Source organism: Pleuronectes platessa, chromosome 3 (genome assembly GCF_947347685.1).
Source record: "Pleuronectes platessa chromosome 3, fPlePla1.1, whole genome shotgun sequence".
Classification (NCBI taxonomy): domain Eukaryota; kingdom Metazoa; phylum Chordata; class Actinopteri; order Pleuronectiformes; family Pleuronectidae; genus Pleuronectes; species Pleuronectes platessa.
Genome location: NC_070628.1, coordinates 8913424 through 8930756, shown reverse-complemented (window position 1 = coordinate 8930756; position 17333 = coordinate 8913424). Strand labels below are relative to the sequence as shown.

General features: G+C 41.6%; 1 protein-coding gene across 1 annotated transcript; it reads left to right on the top strand.

The window, feature by feature from the left end:
* Positions 1-1305: 1305 nt before the first annotated feature.
* Positions 1306-12703, top strand: ednraa (endothelin receptor type Aa). Its single transcript, XM_053418383.1, has 8 exons — positions 1306-1618; positions 2809-3342; positions 5562-5689; positions 7811-8009; positions 9581-9733; positions 9942-10075; positions 10176-10284; positions 10766-12703. The coding sequence occupies exons 2-8, from the start codon at positions 2866-2868 to the stop codon at positions 10901-10903; spliced, it is 1338 nt and encodes a 445-aa protein (XP_053274358.1). The 5' UTR covers positions 1306-1618; positions 2809-2865; the 3' UTR covers positions 10904-12703.
* The last annotated feature ends 4630 nt before the right edge of the window (positions 12704-17333 follow it).

The following is a 17333-nucleotide window of genomic DNA, read 5'->3' as shown; positions in this document are numbered from 1 at the left end:
ACATAGATGAAGATTTGTTTTGAACATTTACGTTCAAATAACTAAACTTGAAAATGCTAAATGGAAAAAAACGAGTTTATGAATTTTTTGTTTTGTATGTGTTAACCTTTACCAACATTTCTCTTTTTTCATATAGTGATGATTAATAATAAAAATCTGATTTCGGCAGCACAGTATAAATAAATCCACCCCTTACTACTTCATATTGATGTTGAGTATTTGCATGTAAGCACAAATAAATAACTAAGATTACAGACGTCACATAAATGTCTCAGTCCATCAATTTTCTTATTGTACTTTAATTTCATTGAGAGGAGGTTACTTTATCATTTGATGTGTTCAAAAGAGATTTTTCTTTCTCAACAACTTTGTTCTCTTTCAGGCGTAGACAGGAATAGAACATGAATATCCTAATTGAGTGGTTTTCCCCTTTAAGCAGCTGCTGCGTCGGCTCTTTGTCGGTGGGAAAGGCCGAGGATGAGCGGCTCTGATGGCCCTCTTCCTGCTCTTAGTGCACTTCATGATAAACGCTCCATTTTGGAATCCATAATTGGACAGTGATGTAGGAGCACTCGTCTTTCTGGACACTCGACCGTCCTCTCTCCTCACTCTGGCTTTTAGTCATCTCACAGAAAAGCACCGAGCTGTCAGGGACGTGTCGATATTAAAGTGTGTTTTGTTTTCCTACAGTGATAATTTATATCTGGTCATTTAAAGGGACTTCACAGCCCGTTAAAACATCTGAACTTCAGGAGCAGTTAGGGAGCGTGAGGCACCTCGACCACCCACACACTGGTTTCTCTGTGAAAGCAACGACCGGCAGGGCTGATGGCTCGCTCCCGCTTCCCGTCTCGGTCCTCCCCTCCCATCACAATTAAAAGAAACATGGCACAGCAACATGGACACTTGACTGCCTCGTGCGCGTCCTCCTTCCGATCAAACCTCTGCTGCCTCTTGTGTGAGGAAACAGTTGCATGTAATGTATACAAGACATAATGTAAGTGGGCCTGGAAGAGAAGGTAGGAGGGTTTTAAGGAGAAGGGGCAGATTGAAGGAGGGGGGCCGTTGGGCTCCCAGATGCCCCTGTGTGTGTGTGTGTGTGTGTGTGTGTGTGTGTGTGTGTGTGTGTATGTGTGTGTGTGTGTGTGTGTGTGTGTGTGCGTGTGTGTGTGCTGCAGTGCCTTGGAGATGACTGTCAGCAGGCGGTGCCTCCAACAGAGAGGAGAGAGAGTGGGGAGGGGGGGGGGTGATGTTTCCAAAGGGGGCCCAGTCTGTTACCAAAGGGAGGTGGAGATTTACTATCCCACCCAGTCAAAGAGTCTCACTGGTGCTCTGACACACACTCACACACACACATGCAGGGATACACACTACCTCTCTCACACACACACACATGCACACACACACTCAGACATACTGCAAACTCTCAACAGGAAACTCTGAGCCATAATGCGAAGGCACCTCAGAGCAGACGGGTGCATTGCTCAAACCAAGTGGGATACCGTGCGGCTTTGATAGTGCGTTAATTACTCATGTGATGTGATACAGATGTCTGGGGGCTTCAGCCGAAAGTTTGCCTGACAGTTTCCAAGGGGGCCAGGCAGACATTTTAGAAGCGGTAGGTGAAAACCAAACGTATTTATTATTTATGGACAGATCGGTTTGCGTGCTGTCACAGATCCCAGCAGTGTCATGCTGATGCTAAACTGTGATGCTACTTGAAGGGCTGGCTGCTAAATAGTTCTTTGTGTACTTGGTGACAGCTGGGACTTTGAACAGGAAGAACTCTGGGCTGTAAGAGTTTGCCTGCACTGTGACATGATGAAAAGGGGCTTCACTATCCATCTGACAGTTTGAAACTTTGTCTGCTCTCCGCCATGGAATGAGCTACTCTGATTTTTGTCCAGAAAGTTTGTTGTTTTTTTGTGCCTGATAAGAGGCAGTAAAAGGTGAAGATATGTATAAACTAAGCATTCAGATGGAAAGTCTGTATTTTGTCTTGTTGGATAGTCTGTAATCTTGCATTGCGTATTTTTTTTAACTTGAAATCAACCCCGCAGCCATGCAAGAAAAGGCGCTTTATTTTCAAACCACATGTTTAAACCTCTCTAAATTGGAAACAGAGGGGGAAATGCAGCACTGAGGAAATCAGCCAGTTGTAGACCCACAGACGGGACTTGTGGTCGGAGCAGCACAGGCACACACACGAAGCCTTCCCTGTATAGCTGCACCATTATTGATACGGAGTATAGTAACACAAAGAGGTACTGATATCCTCCAGGAGCAGCGGAGAGTGAAGGAGATGCCCTTTGCGCTCTTGCTGATGCCTCGTCCTCAACCACAATCAGAAACTCTTTCGTTTTACTTCACCACAGATTTTTCCTTTGAAATAATAAATGTTATCTAATGATGAAATATTATTCTCAGGGTTCCCGTCTTGTGTTGATTCACACCAGTAACCAGTGTCACGCTTTGGGGTAGTAATCAACACTGATAGCTAAATACAGTGATCAGTCTACCTGATGTAGTGAGTCCATTATGGGACAATGAGAAAGCTGTCCACTGTCCCACTGTAACCAGTCCCAGCATCTCCCGTCTGTGCCGCCTACGTAAAACCTTTCTGAAGTCTTGAAGAAGTTTTAAACTTGCTCGCAGTGTTATAAAGGGACAGACTTTTTTTTTAACTAACATGTAATACTCCACTTTGGTTGGATTTAAGTGGAGATGAGATGGTTGAGGGATTTCCATGTGTTCCCTGACAAATAACCAGTTTTTCCTCTTGTTCGTTTTGTTTTCTTTCCTCACCAGAGATAAACTGGAACTGCATTCCAATCAGTGAAATCAAAGCTCTGACTGTGTTCCACAATGGGCACCGCAGCTCTACATATGTTGGTGCTAATGGCCTGTTTGGCAGCCAGGGGAATGTGCCAGATAAACAGAGCCCAAGCCGAGAAGGACCTGGGCCTCCTCGCCCACTCCACCCGTCAGTCTCGGGGAACCTACAGCACTGTCAGTCCGAGCACTGGCCCGGGGCTCCACCTGCGGCCCCTGGGGGCCGATTTGCAAGCGGCGGGATCCGCCTTTGCCAATGAAACTGTCGTAAAGACGCCGTTAAAACCTCCGATGTGCCTGCAAATGACTTCTCTTAAGGGCTACTTTAAGTACATCAACACCACAATTTCCGTGATAGTGTTTGCCGTCGGCCTGATCGGCAACGCCACCCTGCTGAGGATTATTTACCGCAATAAGTGCATGAGGAATGGACCCAATGCCCTGATTGCCAGCCTAGCACTGGGGGACCTCATCTACATCTTCATTGATATACCAATCAATGTTTATAAGGTACAGTTTCCACTCCATTTGTGCATGTTTACTTGAAGTTTTACTTACTCTCCCGGCCAAGCCACTGAGCGACAGGTCTCTGTGTGTGGATAGAGTGAAAAGCAGCAACAATTGAAGTGAAAGGCAAAGTTAAAGTGGGATATTATAGACGGGAAAATGGGGGCGGGTTGTGAGTGAGTGTGCAAATAGACGGGAAAGTGTAATCAGCCAGGCGGCGTTATCTGCGGGGTGTGAGCAGATTAGTGATGAGAGGAGCAGGGATATGGCCGGCGTGAGTAAACAAAGGGATCAGGCTGTAGTCCCACATGCCAGTGGCCTTGTGCTGACCCGAGACATTAGACGCTTATCTGGAAGTTTTATTTTCAGATATAATCTACTGCTCCTCAAGTGATAAATCAAGTGAGTAGCTTTTGGACTCAGTTGTTTATTGGACCCCCCAACGATCGTAGGTAGCCAATGAGGATGAGTTTGAACAGGGATTCATTCAGTAGAGCGTATTCCTTCACCAAGGTCCAACAGAATGCTTGAATTAAGACAAGCCTTATAGTTAAGGCCCCATTATGTTTCTCAACTACACATTGGAGGTAGTTACAGCTTTCTAACCCTATTTGATACCATACATCAGCTGAGAAAAGCCTACACCCTAATGAAACGTTCAAATCCATTGGATCCAGATTTTTATTTGGAAATTCACCAAATTGCCAACATTCATAATATCAGTCCCCTAGAACATCTCTTATCAAAATCCATTAATCGTTCCCTTGGAAATTGGGGAAATGTTGAGAAACACAGATCTCGCGACGTAAAAGAAAGTGAAAAAGAAAAAAAGGATCCGCCCTCTGATTTGGATCTGCACCAAAACATAATGATTTATTGCCTCAACCATAACACAACCTTCCACCAAGTTTCAAGATAATCCATGGAGACATTTTAATCCTGGTAACAGACAAACAAACAAACGCAGATAAAAACCCAACCACTTTGGAGGAAGGACATTTTTTTAAACCTGTGTTTACGAACAGCTTCAACCACAATCACAAATTCTTTCCTTTTACTTCACCACATTTTTTTTTTCCTTTTAAATAATAAATGTTATCTAATGATGAAATATTATTCTCAGGGTTCCCGTCTTGTGTTGATTCACACCAGTAACCAGTGTCACGCTTTGGGGTAGTAATCAACCCTGATTGCTAAATACAGTGATCAGTCAATGTGATGTAGTGAGTTCATTATGGGACTCCATTTCACAGCATAACAATGAGAACGCCACCTGGTTAAAATTAAGTGGGGGACTTTGAGGCCACAGTGACTTTGAAGTTCCAGCTGCACATGTGCAAAGAGGAAACAGAAACCTTACTGGGGCAACAGTTTGTGCAAAAAAACAAAGAAAGAGCCACGTCTACAATGCTGCAGCACTCCCGAAGCCTCCTGTTCACTTCCTCGGGGCAGCGACTGTGTTTCCAAAAATAATCTGCTACTTATACTCTAAAAACAATGGCGTGAGCGCCTCTTCTGACCTCCTGAGAAACTGGGAAACTGCACGGGTAAACATAACAGGGCCAGGAAGCATCGTAAAGTTCTTCCTTTGGGTTCGGCCCAGAGACACTTGATCAACGCAGGTTGTGTCCTTATGAAGGAAAATTGCCAAGGCCGGCTCTGACGCAAAACAAAAACCTCCACTCGCATGGCCTTGACTTCTTTCACTAAGGAAGTAATGTAATGAGAGGCAGTGGAAGTGGCTCTTAGATACTACTGACAATATGGTGACTCATTATCATTCAAGTTTAGTTGCAGGTTTGGAGAGCTTTATGTTTGCGGGAAATGGGAAATGTCAGCAGAAGTTGTTCAAAGTTGATGAGCTCCATAGGGTCCATGTCCAACTAAATCCTCAATGACGTTAAGATGATGTTGAGACGTAACTCAGCCCAACACTCTCCTTATAAAACCACATGTACATTCACTAGATCCCAATTTTTATTTATAATATCCAGAGAAATCATCGGAAATATCTCACAGTGTTAAAGAACGTGAAAAAAGCCCCTGATCTGGATCTAAACCAAAAATATAACGTTGTCTTCCTTTTCCCAATAACCACCAACCAACAAACATACGCCGTTGAAAACATAACTTCCTTGACAGAGGTAATGATGTGAATGTGAAAGACCAATGATCAAAGTGTTGACCCGAACATGATGTTGTTGTTGTTGTTTGTCCTCCAGCTCCTGGCGTCACGTTGGCCGTTTGACGACAGCGTGGTCGGCCTGTGGCTGTGCAAGATGGTGCCCTTCCTGCAGAAAGCCTCTGTGGGCATCACTGTGCTCAACCTGTGCGCCCTCAGCGTGGACAGGTCAGTGGCCACATCCTCCACACTGCTTCACCATCCGTCACAGGAAGAGCTGTAAAGGCTTAGAGGCTTTTAATACACAAGTTAGACTCCAGCAAAACTCTTGCTCCAAGAACACTATGATGGGTTTTGTACAGACGTTTGTGGTGTTTAAGATAAGATAAGATTAGATAAGATAAGATAAGATAAGGTAAGTTAAGATAAGATCATTTGAGTTAAGGTGCACATTTGGGATGAAATTGCACGGATTGGAATGAGTGTCACATATTTAATCCAATTCAATAATTCTCTTTAACTAACATTATATGCGTTTTCTCATTCTCCTTAAGGAGGCAGCTTTCCACTTTTTTAGCATGTTTGAGGAAAAAAAGAGATTATTATTTTTTTCCCCGTTACAAAAGCAGATTTGATTACACTAAAGGAGGCAGTCCACTCAAATCACTGGAAAGAAAATTAAACAAGTCTGATTCAGCCAACGAGCCCTGCCAATTCAATCCTGTCTCAGGAGAGAGAGAGAGAGAGAGAGAGAGAGAGAGAGAGAGAGAGAGAGAGAGAGAGAGAGAAAGAGAGAGAGAGAGAGAGACATAGAGAGAGAGAGAGAGAGAGAGAGAGAGAGGCTCGCTTCGGATTGTTATGTCTCACATCTGTTTTTGTCTCATATCATTTTTGCTTATGAGGTTGGTTCGTACAAAAATAAATTATGAATATCTTATTTCAAAGAAACAATGAATATCACTAACAATTGTTCATTGGAAAGTTAGTTCTCATGTGTGTGTTGCCTCAGTATCTGTTGCTGCTTTTCCTTTAAGATCTGTTCCTTAATTGTTTATCGGAACCTTTTTATGGTCAACATTAAGTGTATGATAGAAACTGGACGCTCTACCCATATGAACTTAATATTAAAAACTCCATCTCAATAGCAAGTATAATGACAAGCTACATTTTTTTAATAGTGCCTTAATAGAATTTCCCTAATGAATAAATAATCACGGTGAAGTGCTGAAGTTCAGTGGCATCTCACTTTGTGCACCAGACACAACTTTAGAGATAAGAGGCTCCTTCTTTGATGCACAGATTGAACCCTGCAGTGATGTAATGACCTCTATTAGAGTGGAGAAGAAGAAGGCTGCAGAGCTGCAGAGCTGCAGAGCTGCAGAGCTGCGTTCAAGAGCACACCTTTCCAGGAAATGTGTTTATAGCATACATCTCTGCCTGTGAGACTCTTTTGCTTCTTTTCAACGTTGGAGGAAGAGAATAAAAGGTGGATACATTACCACTTAGTAAAATATAAATGCTGCCATGTTGTTCGACAGAGAAATTCAAATGTGTCATGAAAAATATATTGTTTTAGCCATAAAATCTTGATGCGGGATTTTACTAAAACATTTCGACAAGTGGTTTCCATTAAAGAAACAAACAGGCAAACAAGTACCGAGTGCACGGGAAACACAAGCCAACACAGACCTCTCTGCCAACACGGGCCAGTCTGTTTGGAGGCGTCACAGAAATATAAATATTAGATATTTAAAATAAACAATTGATCATCTCTCGTCATTAATTCTTCACAGTTTGATATGCTTTGCTGACTGAGCAGTTTGCTGTGTTTGCTTCTGGGAAATGATGTTTGCTTTGTCAGTCATGAGACACGGAGAAAATTATGGGTTTACTGGTTTGTGTTTAAAGTTGGAGAAGCAAGCTGCACACAAGAGAGCTGTTGTAGACTTGTTCTCATTTATAAAGGGCAGTCTTTATTCATGTCATATTAATATCATGGTTATAACATATGTTGTTTTATGCTTTAAAATCAAAAATGTAATATTTACTGCCTTAACTCAAAAGCCTCGAGTCTTGTTCATCTGATCCATCTGGCACTTGACACCTTCCTTGTTTGGTCTGGACCTTCAGGCTTAATATATCAGGAGTTGGAACCAGAGACCATGGAGAAGTTTGTTTAAAGTTTGAAAAGGTTTCTTTAGAAGGTTTGAACTTTCAGACCAATTTCGAAACTCACTATAAAGTGGACTAAATAGTGATTAGTGGGTAATTACGTTCACACTTTTCCGGTAATCCTCACACTGGCTTTTATATACCGAGACACTGAATGTTAATTTCTCTGTCTCACAGGTACAGAGCCGTGGCCTCCTGGAGCAGAGTGCAGGGCGTGGGCATCCCTCTGTTCACCGTCCTTGAGATCGTGTCCATCTGGCTGCTGTCCTTCATCCTGGCGGTACCCGAGGCCATGGTGTTCGACATGCACACCTTCAACTACAGGAATCAAACCTTCCACACGTGCATGATGAAACCCACAACCGATTTTCTGACGGTACGCTCACGTCCTCACTCCTACAGTTGTTTTATACAAGTCATTGTTTTGCCTGTATTCAGACCCTGATGTTTTTACAGTACATTGTGTAAATGCACACGTCAGAACAGTCGTTGATTCTTGGGGTGAAGAGACGGAACATTACAGGACTAATGAGATAGGAACCTCAGCTGCGTGAGGAGGACTTCCACTCAAAGTGCACGTTCAGCTGAATATTTCCATAATCTTAAAAGCAAGCGTTGTTTTTTCTGAGTGTTTTAAATTGCAGGCCGGCCCGATGATGTACTATTTATAGGGCCGTATACTTTTAAAGTATCTATATGACAGCAGAAGCTATCACCTGTAACATTTCCCTGTAAGGGCCATAAATATTTGAAACCCAAAAAATTGATTATTTCAGGATGTGGCACTCTGGCCCGAATTCACCTTTCAAGCCCTGAGTTGAGAATTTGACACTAAGAGGATTTTGTTTTGGAGGGGGGGGGGGGGGGGGATTCCCTTTAAGAAATAAACTGGGTCCATTTACTCTCTCTCAGAGTCGGTGGCCTTTTTAACATCCTCCGAGCACATAATTGATAGCAGGCCACGTGCAATTACCCGCCTGAAATCTGAGGCCTGGAGCTGAGCCACATGTGAATATCTATTCCATATGCACTCCGCCGGCCCACTCTGTCCTAAATGTCTCTGCATTAGATAAACAGGTTTACTTTATTAGATTTTCTCACCAGTTTTATTCAGCTTTATCAGCAAAATGTATGTTTATGCTTCAGATTTAACTTCTGTAAAAAGGTTCAGTCACAATGTGTGGTTTTTAAATTGTGCTGTTTTTAAAGCGTATAGCTACTAAGCAAAGAAATCCAGATGGCCTCATTTAATGTACAAAGGCCAATTAAAACCAGTCAGTTTTCAGAACATGTGAAGTATTCACACAGACTTCAATGGCACTGGAGTACAGGGGTAGTCTGGTAGTGGTTTGGTCCCGGTCAGGTACAATTACAAAAGCATATTAGGATTATAGCCAAGTCTGATCATTTCAGGTTCACGCCTACTTCCAACATCACACATAATGTCTGCTTTTTACCTTACATCAGTAGCTATGACACATTTTATAGAGAGTTCTTGCCTACACAGAAAGATGACATAATAATAATAACTTTATTTGTATAGCAATTATCTAAACAAGGTTACAAAGTGCTTCACAAAAACAAATCCATGGCAAAAAAAAGAATGAATTATAATAAGATGTATTCAGTTCAGTTCAATTTGAACGACCAAGTGATAACATAATAAAATCAAGACCTTAAAATGTACAGAGAAACCCGAAAGTTCCCAGTCATTTATGGGAAGTTGTCAATTACAGAAAAGGAAGAGAAGGTTTTATTGGGCCAGAAGAGGTCTTAAAGTGTGATGCAGGGCAGGTGGTGGAGTTTAATGGAAGGAGAAGAGGATTGGGCGTTTCAGAGGATTCCGTGGGGGACATCACTTACAAAGAGCGACCTGCTCACACTGTAATTTGTGTTTTTAATCCAGTCTAATGGGATCTACTGTGTCACATGTGCTTGTCCATGTAGTTCTATAAGGATGCAAAGGACTGGTGGTTGTTCGGCTTCTACTTCTGTGTCCCGCTCGCCTGCACCGCTGTCTTTTACACGCTGATGACCGGAGAGATGCTCAACCACAGGAACGGCAGCCTGCGGATCGCCCTGAGTGAGCACCTCAAACAGGTGGGACCACACGGCTTCTAAAGGACCATGAAAACCCTGATAAGCTTTTAACTCTGAGAAACAAAATTGTGTCAAGTGTCCAAAAAAAAGGACATTAACAGTAGCGATGTGTAAAATGGATACATACTGGCTAAGTGTGTAATCAATAACCGTTTAACTCTCCATTATGCAAACTTCATTATATTTGCTCTTTTCATTTCCTCACCAGAGAAGGGAAGTGGCCAAAGCTGTCTTCTGCCTGGTCCTCATCTTTGCCCTCTGCTGGTTCCCACTGCACCTCAGCAGGATCCTGAAGAAGACGGTTTACTCCCAGAATGATAGGTCGCGCTGTGACCTGCTCAGGTTAGTTGCGGCTAGAACAACGCTCTTCAATTCAAATGTAAAAGATATGAAACCTGAGATAGAATAAGAACAAGTATAATCAGTCCTTTTCTTTTCACAGTTTCCTGTTGGTCCTGGATTACCTTGGTATAAACCTTGCAACCATCAACTCCTGCATAAACCCCATTATCCTCTACTTTGTGAGCAAGAAGTTTAAAAACTGCTTCAAGGTATAGTACTTCCCTACAAAAGAGGGACAAGAGCGCATGTAACACAAACACACACACGACCACACACGACCACACACACACATTCTGAATAAGCCTTCGGATTTAGTCTGGCCAGTAAAGAAAACAGTGAACTCGGGCTATGGTCCATGACTCAGAGGTTGTGATGGCATTCCATGTAAAAGCAGCTCTTTGAATTATGTATTCACTTTACTGGCAGAGGTCACACACTGCAAATATCTGTCAAAGGGACCTGAGTTGGAGATAAACCATGTCTCAAGTTTGCACGGTATATGAGTTGTAGGAGGGAGGGTGGGGGGGGAGTCAAAAGAAAATCCTACAAGTAACCATGTTAATGTATGAGCAAGTGGAATCCATCTTCTCATCGTACTCCCAACAAGAATGAAAATGAAACATAATGTATTTCCTGAAACTTTTCCTTTAAAAATTAACTTTATTTTTTTCTCTTCACTTGTTCTTCCAGTCATGCTTGTGCTGCTGGTGTTACTCTGAAATCCAGCTGAGCAGCATCGGACCCATGAACGGCACCAGTATACAGTGTAAGAGCCCCGAGCCCAACAACCTGTACAGCGACCGCAGCATCAGGAAGGACAGCAACTGAACCACTCGCTCACCTGAGGACTGTTTTCAAGCTTTTCAAAACCCCCCAAGAAGCTGTTCAAACACAACCAGTTCAGAAAAAGTACTTTTTCAGTCAACATCCTTCGGACAACTGACGCAACTCATGAGCCTGAATGGGGGACAATGGATTTTAATTTCTATGCGACTTTTTGGACGGACAGAGCCGTAAAGTACAAGACCTTCACACGGTGGACCTCTGCTTGGTCAGGATTGTTTCTTCTATCCGTTATTGTTCAACTTCCCATTTATTATTGTAACCATGAGGCCAAAGGTCCTCCAACCATAAGGAATAACTATGAACTTTTCTTTAACCTAACCGTGTCGTGACCATTCCATAAGTATTATTACGACTTTGAAGAAGAAGGTCCAGGAGACTAAGGTTTGGGACGAACGACATCCGGCCACCTACGCCTGTTCCGGCTGGAAGACTTGTTGGAAATACGTCTAGTGTCAGAATATGAGTAAAAACAGTTCACTGGCACAACATTTGAAAAAGTGCAGGACTGTTTTTGGAGCAGATAAGGTACAACTCTGTATTTTTGTAGCACAGGTCAAGCAAATGATAAATATGGAGTAATGCGTTATGACAGGTCTGATATCACCATTCACCAAAAATGGACAGGAATGACCTTTTTAATCGCACTATGAATTCGACTATACAACAATAGGCTAATGTGCATGTATTAGCCATGGAATATATATATATATGTGTATAGTGTCCACTTTTATAAAGTGTTATATTGCAGTAATGATAAGTATTTTATCCAGACAATGATGTAATAACAGAGGCAGATGAGTTTTAATGGTGGTGGTAAAGACTCAGAATGTTATAGTCTGACATTTTGGTAACATGATTATTCGCTTTCTTGCAAGGAGTTAGAATCGACTTTCATGTCTGTGTGTTGAATTAAGTTACATCAGCTAGTTAGCTTAGCTTAAAGGCTGATAGAAGGGGGAAACTGCTAGCCAAACAACATTTATTTAAGTCGCTGTATCTTCTTTATTTGATCCATACAAAAAAACGTTGTGTACTTGTATAGAGGGGGCGACGAAATACATTTACTCTAAATGGTTTAGTGTGTAAGATTTAGATGAAAGGGATCTATTGACAGAAATTGAATATAAAATAATTCTAATGGGTTTCATCTAAATTGTGGACTGTGAGGTGAGGGGGATTCAGCTGCAACATGCAACTTCACCACTAGATGTCACTGAATTCTACACACTGAACCTTTAAGTAACTATTAATGTAATCACTTAGTAATTATCTACAGCTTTATGTAAACCTAACCCGATCACTATTCGTTGGGTTTACGTCTGTATCCTGGCTGACTGCAGTTATTTCCCAGCTGAACTAAGCTAAGCTAACTTGCTGCTAGCCGTAGCATTGTACACAACCTGCAGCAATGACAGCGGTGTCAATCTCCTCCACTCGTTTAAGAAAGTACGTACAGGAAATTATAAGTGTTCTTTAATGTGTGGCAATCGTGTTCAACTATACTGCCTTATACTGTTTGATATGTGAATACATGTAAACCTGTGTGTGCTTGAACATGTGTGTGGGTGTGTGTGTGTGTGTGTGTGTTCCACTTTTGCACACTTGTGTACATAAGACCAAGTGATATCTGTACCGTGTTATTTTACCACTATCTCTCAACATATACAAATGTTACACATACCCTGGAAAATGGAACTCATATGTGTTTGTTGCCTTGGATTTAACATGTAAACCGCGTGTTAGCGCTGCTGCTTGTACCAATAAATCCATTTTCCATCTCCACTGTGTACAAAGAGGTTCATTTTACTGTCGCCCACAAGCGTCGCTCTCTCCGGAAAAGCCACCAGGGCCCCCCCCCCCCCCCCTCCTGTTATTCATCTGCGTCTTTGAGAAAAAGGCGTCTGGGAGTGATTTGACGCTCACTGTGACCTGCTTGGCAACTGAGCCCTCAGGGTTGCGAAAATGTCAGCGGAGAGGATGTGACCAGCTCGGACGGTGGGAATCTGATACCAACTCACTTCGCATCTGTGTGGCCAAAAGAGCGTTGAGGAAAAAAGAGCTTGAGCATTTTAGTCTCAGCTTCGATGTGACGGGATTGTTTGTGCAGGTTTTGCTTACACACGATGTCATAAAAGTCATTAAAGTGAGCAATTGCTGAGATTGTAGAAGTTTTAATGGCAGTGGGACTTTATTCAATGCGACACAAACACATTTCAACTTTCTTTATTGGAACAAGCATTTATTTGACACTTTTTTTGCATCGGCTAACTCAAAAAGAGACAATAACCAGCACCGTGTATTTCCATTCACAAAGCTGAGAAACACCCAAGACCAACAGCACATTGTAGAAACCCACGTCTTTATCTGACTAAGGCCTGTTATTTGTTTCAGCTTGTCGGTGATAAATCACAGCCAGGTCATAAACTTCATGAAACTGTTTCATATTCATCAAATGAAATCACTGATTGGGTCAAAACATGGGTTGATAAAACACAACATTTCACAGTTTAATGAGGATGGAAATGAAGCAAAACATGTAATAGCATTCAGATGAAACAGAATGGGAAAACATCCATGTGTTTCTGGGACGTGAACAAGCCGAGTGTGTGAGAGGAAGTGAGGAAGAGTGGGACGCTGCGGTTTTATTTCTGTGGAATTTGGTGGGAACCTTTCCTTCTTGCCAGCAGTGAATTGAATAAAGCTTGAAAACAAATAAGAGGCTCTCGTGGCTCCATAGTGCTCCTCAGTGCGGAGCTCACTCAGATTTGTTTATTGATATTCTAAGGATGTTAAAAACCAAGTGTCCGAGGCAAAGACAATGGAGGCTGCGTCACAAGATTTCCTGCTCAAATACTCACGTTTAGAAATAAAGAAAAGTCTTGAATTTCAAAGTCTTTCTGCTGCCGGTCATTGTCATGCTATTCAATTTAAATCGGAATATGTGTTACAATATTCATTCAATTCCAAGAGACAAAAATAAACAACTAACAACTAACAAGTTCAGTTTAAACCACTCTGTTCACATGAGACAAATAAATAAAAGAAATAAAACATTCTCTTTCCTGCCCAAGCATTAGATGGTAAAATTAACTCACTTATTTGTGAGTGATAAGTCGCTTACAACCTCAGACTTTTGCAAAAACACACAGGTATGCTGAATAATACATATATTTATACCAATTTAATTATAGGCATTGCAAAAAATTATGTGATGCATGCAGTGGAGAGGGGATGAGTGAGGGTAAGCACAAAAAGCCATAATAGCTGAGAAGCTACAGGCCTGCGTGAGAAGAGCAGCTCTCCGCTGAGCTGGCTGCTTTTCTGGCCTTCACACATGGTGCACATGAGGCCGTCAGGCCCAGCCTCAGCAGACAGGAAACACAGAGCAGCAGACAAGATGAGGGGCTTTCATAATGTAGTGCACGTTATTAAATTCATAATTTGCCTCATCAAATTAATAATCAGGCCAGATAAGGTATAAGTTTACAGCCCCGACTCAGCAGCTCAGCTCCCTAGTGTGACTTAATGAAGTACTTTTGTTATGAGTTATAATTCATTAGGTCGATTTTATTCAATATTCTTGATATTGTCAACAGATACAAACGCTGATATAAATCATGAAACAGGTCCCAAATAGTTTAGTCCATAGAAGTTTTTCCTCAAATCAGCTCGGTATTGGTAGATTTAGGACATGTAAGTCAAACTGGATCCAATGCTCTGTTTATTGGGGACTATTTAAAGGCACAGATTTGAGGCGCCATGTTTTACATTATATATATTTACATGTATACATTACATGGAATCAATTCAAAATATAGTTGTTATCATGCCTGTAATGCAACATGATAAGAAAATAATTTGTCACTCAATTGAGACACTGACTCATGAGTTTTATACGAAGGATTCAGTTGTATTAAGCTTTAGATAAGCAGGTAATACTTGTCAATTCAATACTGGTTTATTGATAGTAAACACTGGAATATAACCAGCCTGATCCTTTAAAGAGGCTCAGAGGGACATGTTGTAAAACTACGACTCCTACTTTCACTGTCGATGCTGTTTGACTTTGAGCTTCTTCAACCCCATCTCCACTCGCGGTGTTGTTCCGGAGCAGATGAGCTGAAGTGAACAGCCCTCAGTGGGTCTGAACATTTCCTGACACACAAGCCTATGGCAGACGTATTAAGATAAATAAGTCATAGTTGAACAATGGCACACTTGTGTATTACCCTGACAGAGGAGGTGCACTTTGGCTGATACATTATATCTCAGGAATCAGACTTAATGTCTCTTCTTTTCCTTGCATTGATTATTATTGTTCCTCCGGCCGATCCATTCTGCTCATCTTCTCCTGCGAGGCACGTTCGGTACGAGCTGCCTCACCCCACGGTTTTGGGCGGTGATTTAGCAGAAGCGATGGACGCCACATCCTTTATTCCAAAATGTGTTTTGGCTCTGATCAAACACAGCATATGTTTATCTACCCTGCCTTAACATGGTTGTACCCTGTATGCCACTTTGCATGGCAGCCCCTCCAAGCTATCCACCATGACACTCGCTTGCACGACTTGTGGCAAAGACCATTTCTAATTCATAAAAGCCAAAAGGATCCATTCAAAATTCATGAACAATCTGTCCTGCAACAACCGGTGATTCCTGTGACTGTGGGGCAGTGGAGACATGGTGCAACAGAAAGGAAAGTTCTGCCTCCCGTCATTTCACAGGGAGACACACAGACATACTCGTGCGTGATTCTTTTCAGTTCAATTGTTAATTGAGATGAAAGAAAATATATTGCACGCCTGGGAAACCAGCGCAAAATTGAAATTAGCGAACGGTGGGTCATTGTCAGAGTATGATGATTATTTCAGTTTGAGGATCAGTAAAAATCCAGTTCTGGACCTTATTATTTATAGACTTCATTTGTTAAATTTAAAACATAAACAAGGCAGCAGAATCAAGAAATTGATTTATTAATTAGTGTCTTGTAGTTCAGTCTGAACAGAGACAGGTCAATGTAAATATAGCCACATGTCTTTTGAATTTTAAAAACAAAAACTAGAGTGGCATTTAGTAGAGCGCGTTCCTCCGTCAACGCCCACTAGTCCCCTTAAATTCAATCAAGAGGCACCAAATTACACACACTCATAGATATCAGTCCCTTTAACATGTCAGATTTGTCAACAAGACCCATGAATGACCCCCCCAAACAATCGCAATGGTAAAGAAAAAGTGACAAAAAATGAATCTTTGATCTGTCCGTTTGTCCGGATCAACATTCAAATAGCCCACGTTCCATCCTTCCACCAAAGTTAATTGAAATCTGAGCTTTGGGGTAATCTTGCAAAAAACAAACAAAAGGAAACAAAGGGTGACAAATACTGGATGATATCAAACATGGCATTTTCCTGACAAATCTTCACCGTGATACGTTTTTAGATAGTGAGAGATTCCTAAATTGGTCTCTTGGTTAAAGCAAATGGGAAATACAGCATTTGTTCGCAAATAGTTATACTACCTAAAAAAGAGGCCCTTTTTCACAGTGTGAATTTTGTTGCTGTAACACAGGAAGTATTAAAAGCATTAGATTACATTACACAGTGAGTCAGCCCACAAAATAGCCATAATCAAAGTACACATGTGCCTTTTCTGATGAAAAGTCCTGAGAAAACTCAGCATGAGGTCTGAGACAGTTGGAGAAACAACCTCCTCCTGTTGTTTTTCCACCCACTCTCTGTTACTACAACTGATGTTTGGATTGGTTTCACAGTAATTGTTAATTTACATTGCCATCTGGTGGCGAAAGCACGGTCTCTGTGGCGTGCATTTATTGTGATCAATAAGAATGCATTTTTTTAAATGATAAAAACAGATATATACACAGACACAAACAATAGCCCCCCCTCCTCCCCACCCTAGGACCATTCTAGCACCACCACCCCACCCACCCTTCTACATCAGCCAACCCCTACCTCCAAACAACAAGAACTGTTACTGAATGTTCTTAATGCAAACATGCATCTGTCACTTTATGTGGTAATTTCACCTTTTTGACTGTAAATGCTTTTATCATACTATAACTGATGCTATTTACTCCATCCTGTTAGTGTACATTACATTACCTACCATTAAGTATTTTTGCACTCTCAATCTATTTTTGCATTATTTTACTTAGCACTACTCTCATCCTACCCACCATGTGACTTATGAGTATTTCGTACTGTGTACTATGTTTTCAGTACTTAATATGTTGTATACTTATATGTTCTGTCTACTTATATGTTTACACCGGGGGTCATAGAGAAACAGCATTTCAGACCCGTCTATGTCTTTTACATATGGCAGAATTGACAATAAAATTGACATCAGATGTAACGTTGTAAACACGTGGTATTTGTAAATATAGAATACA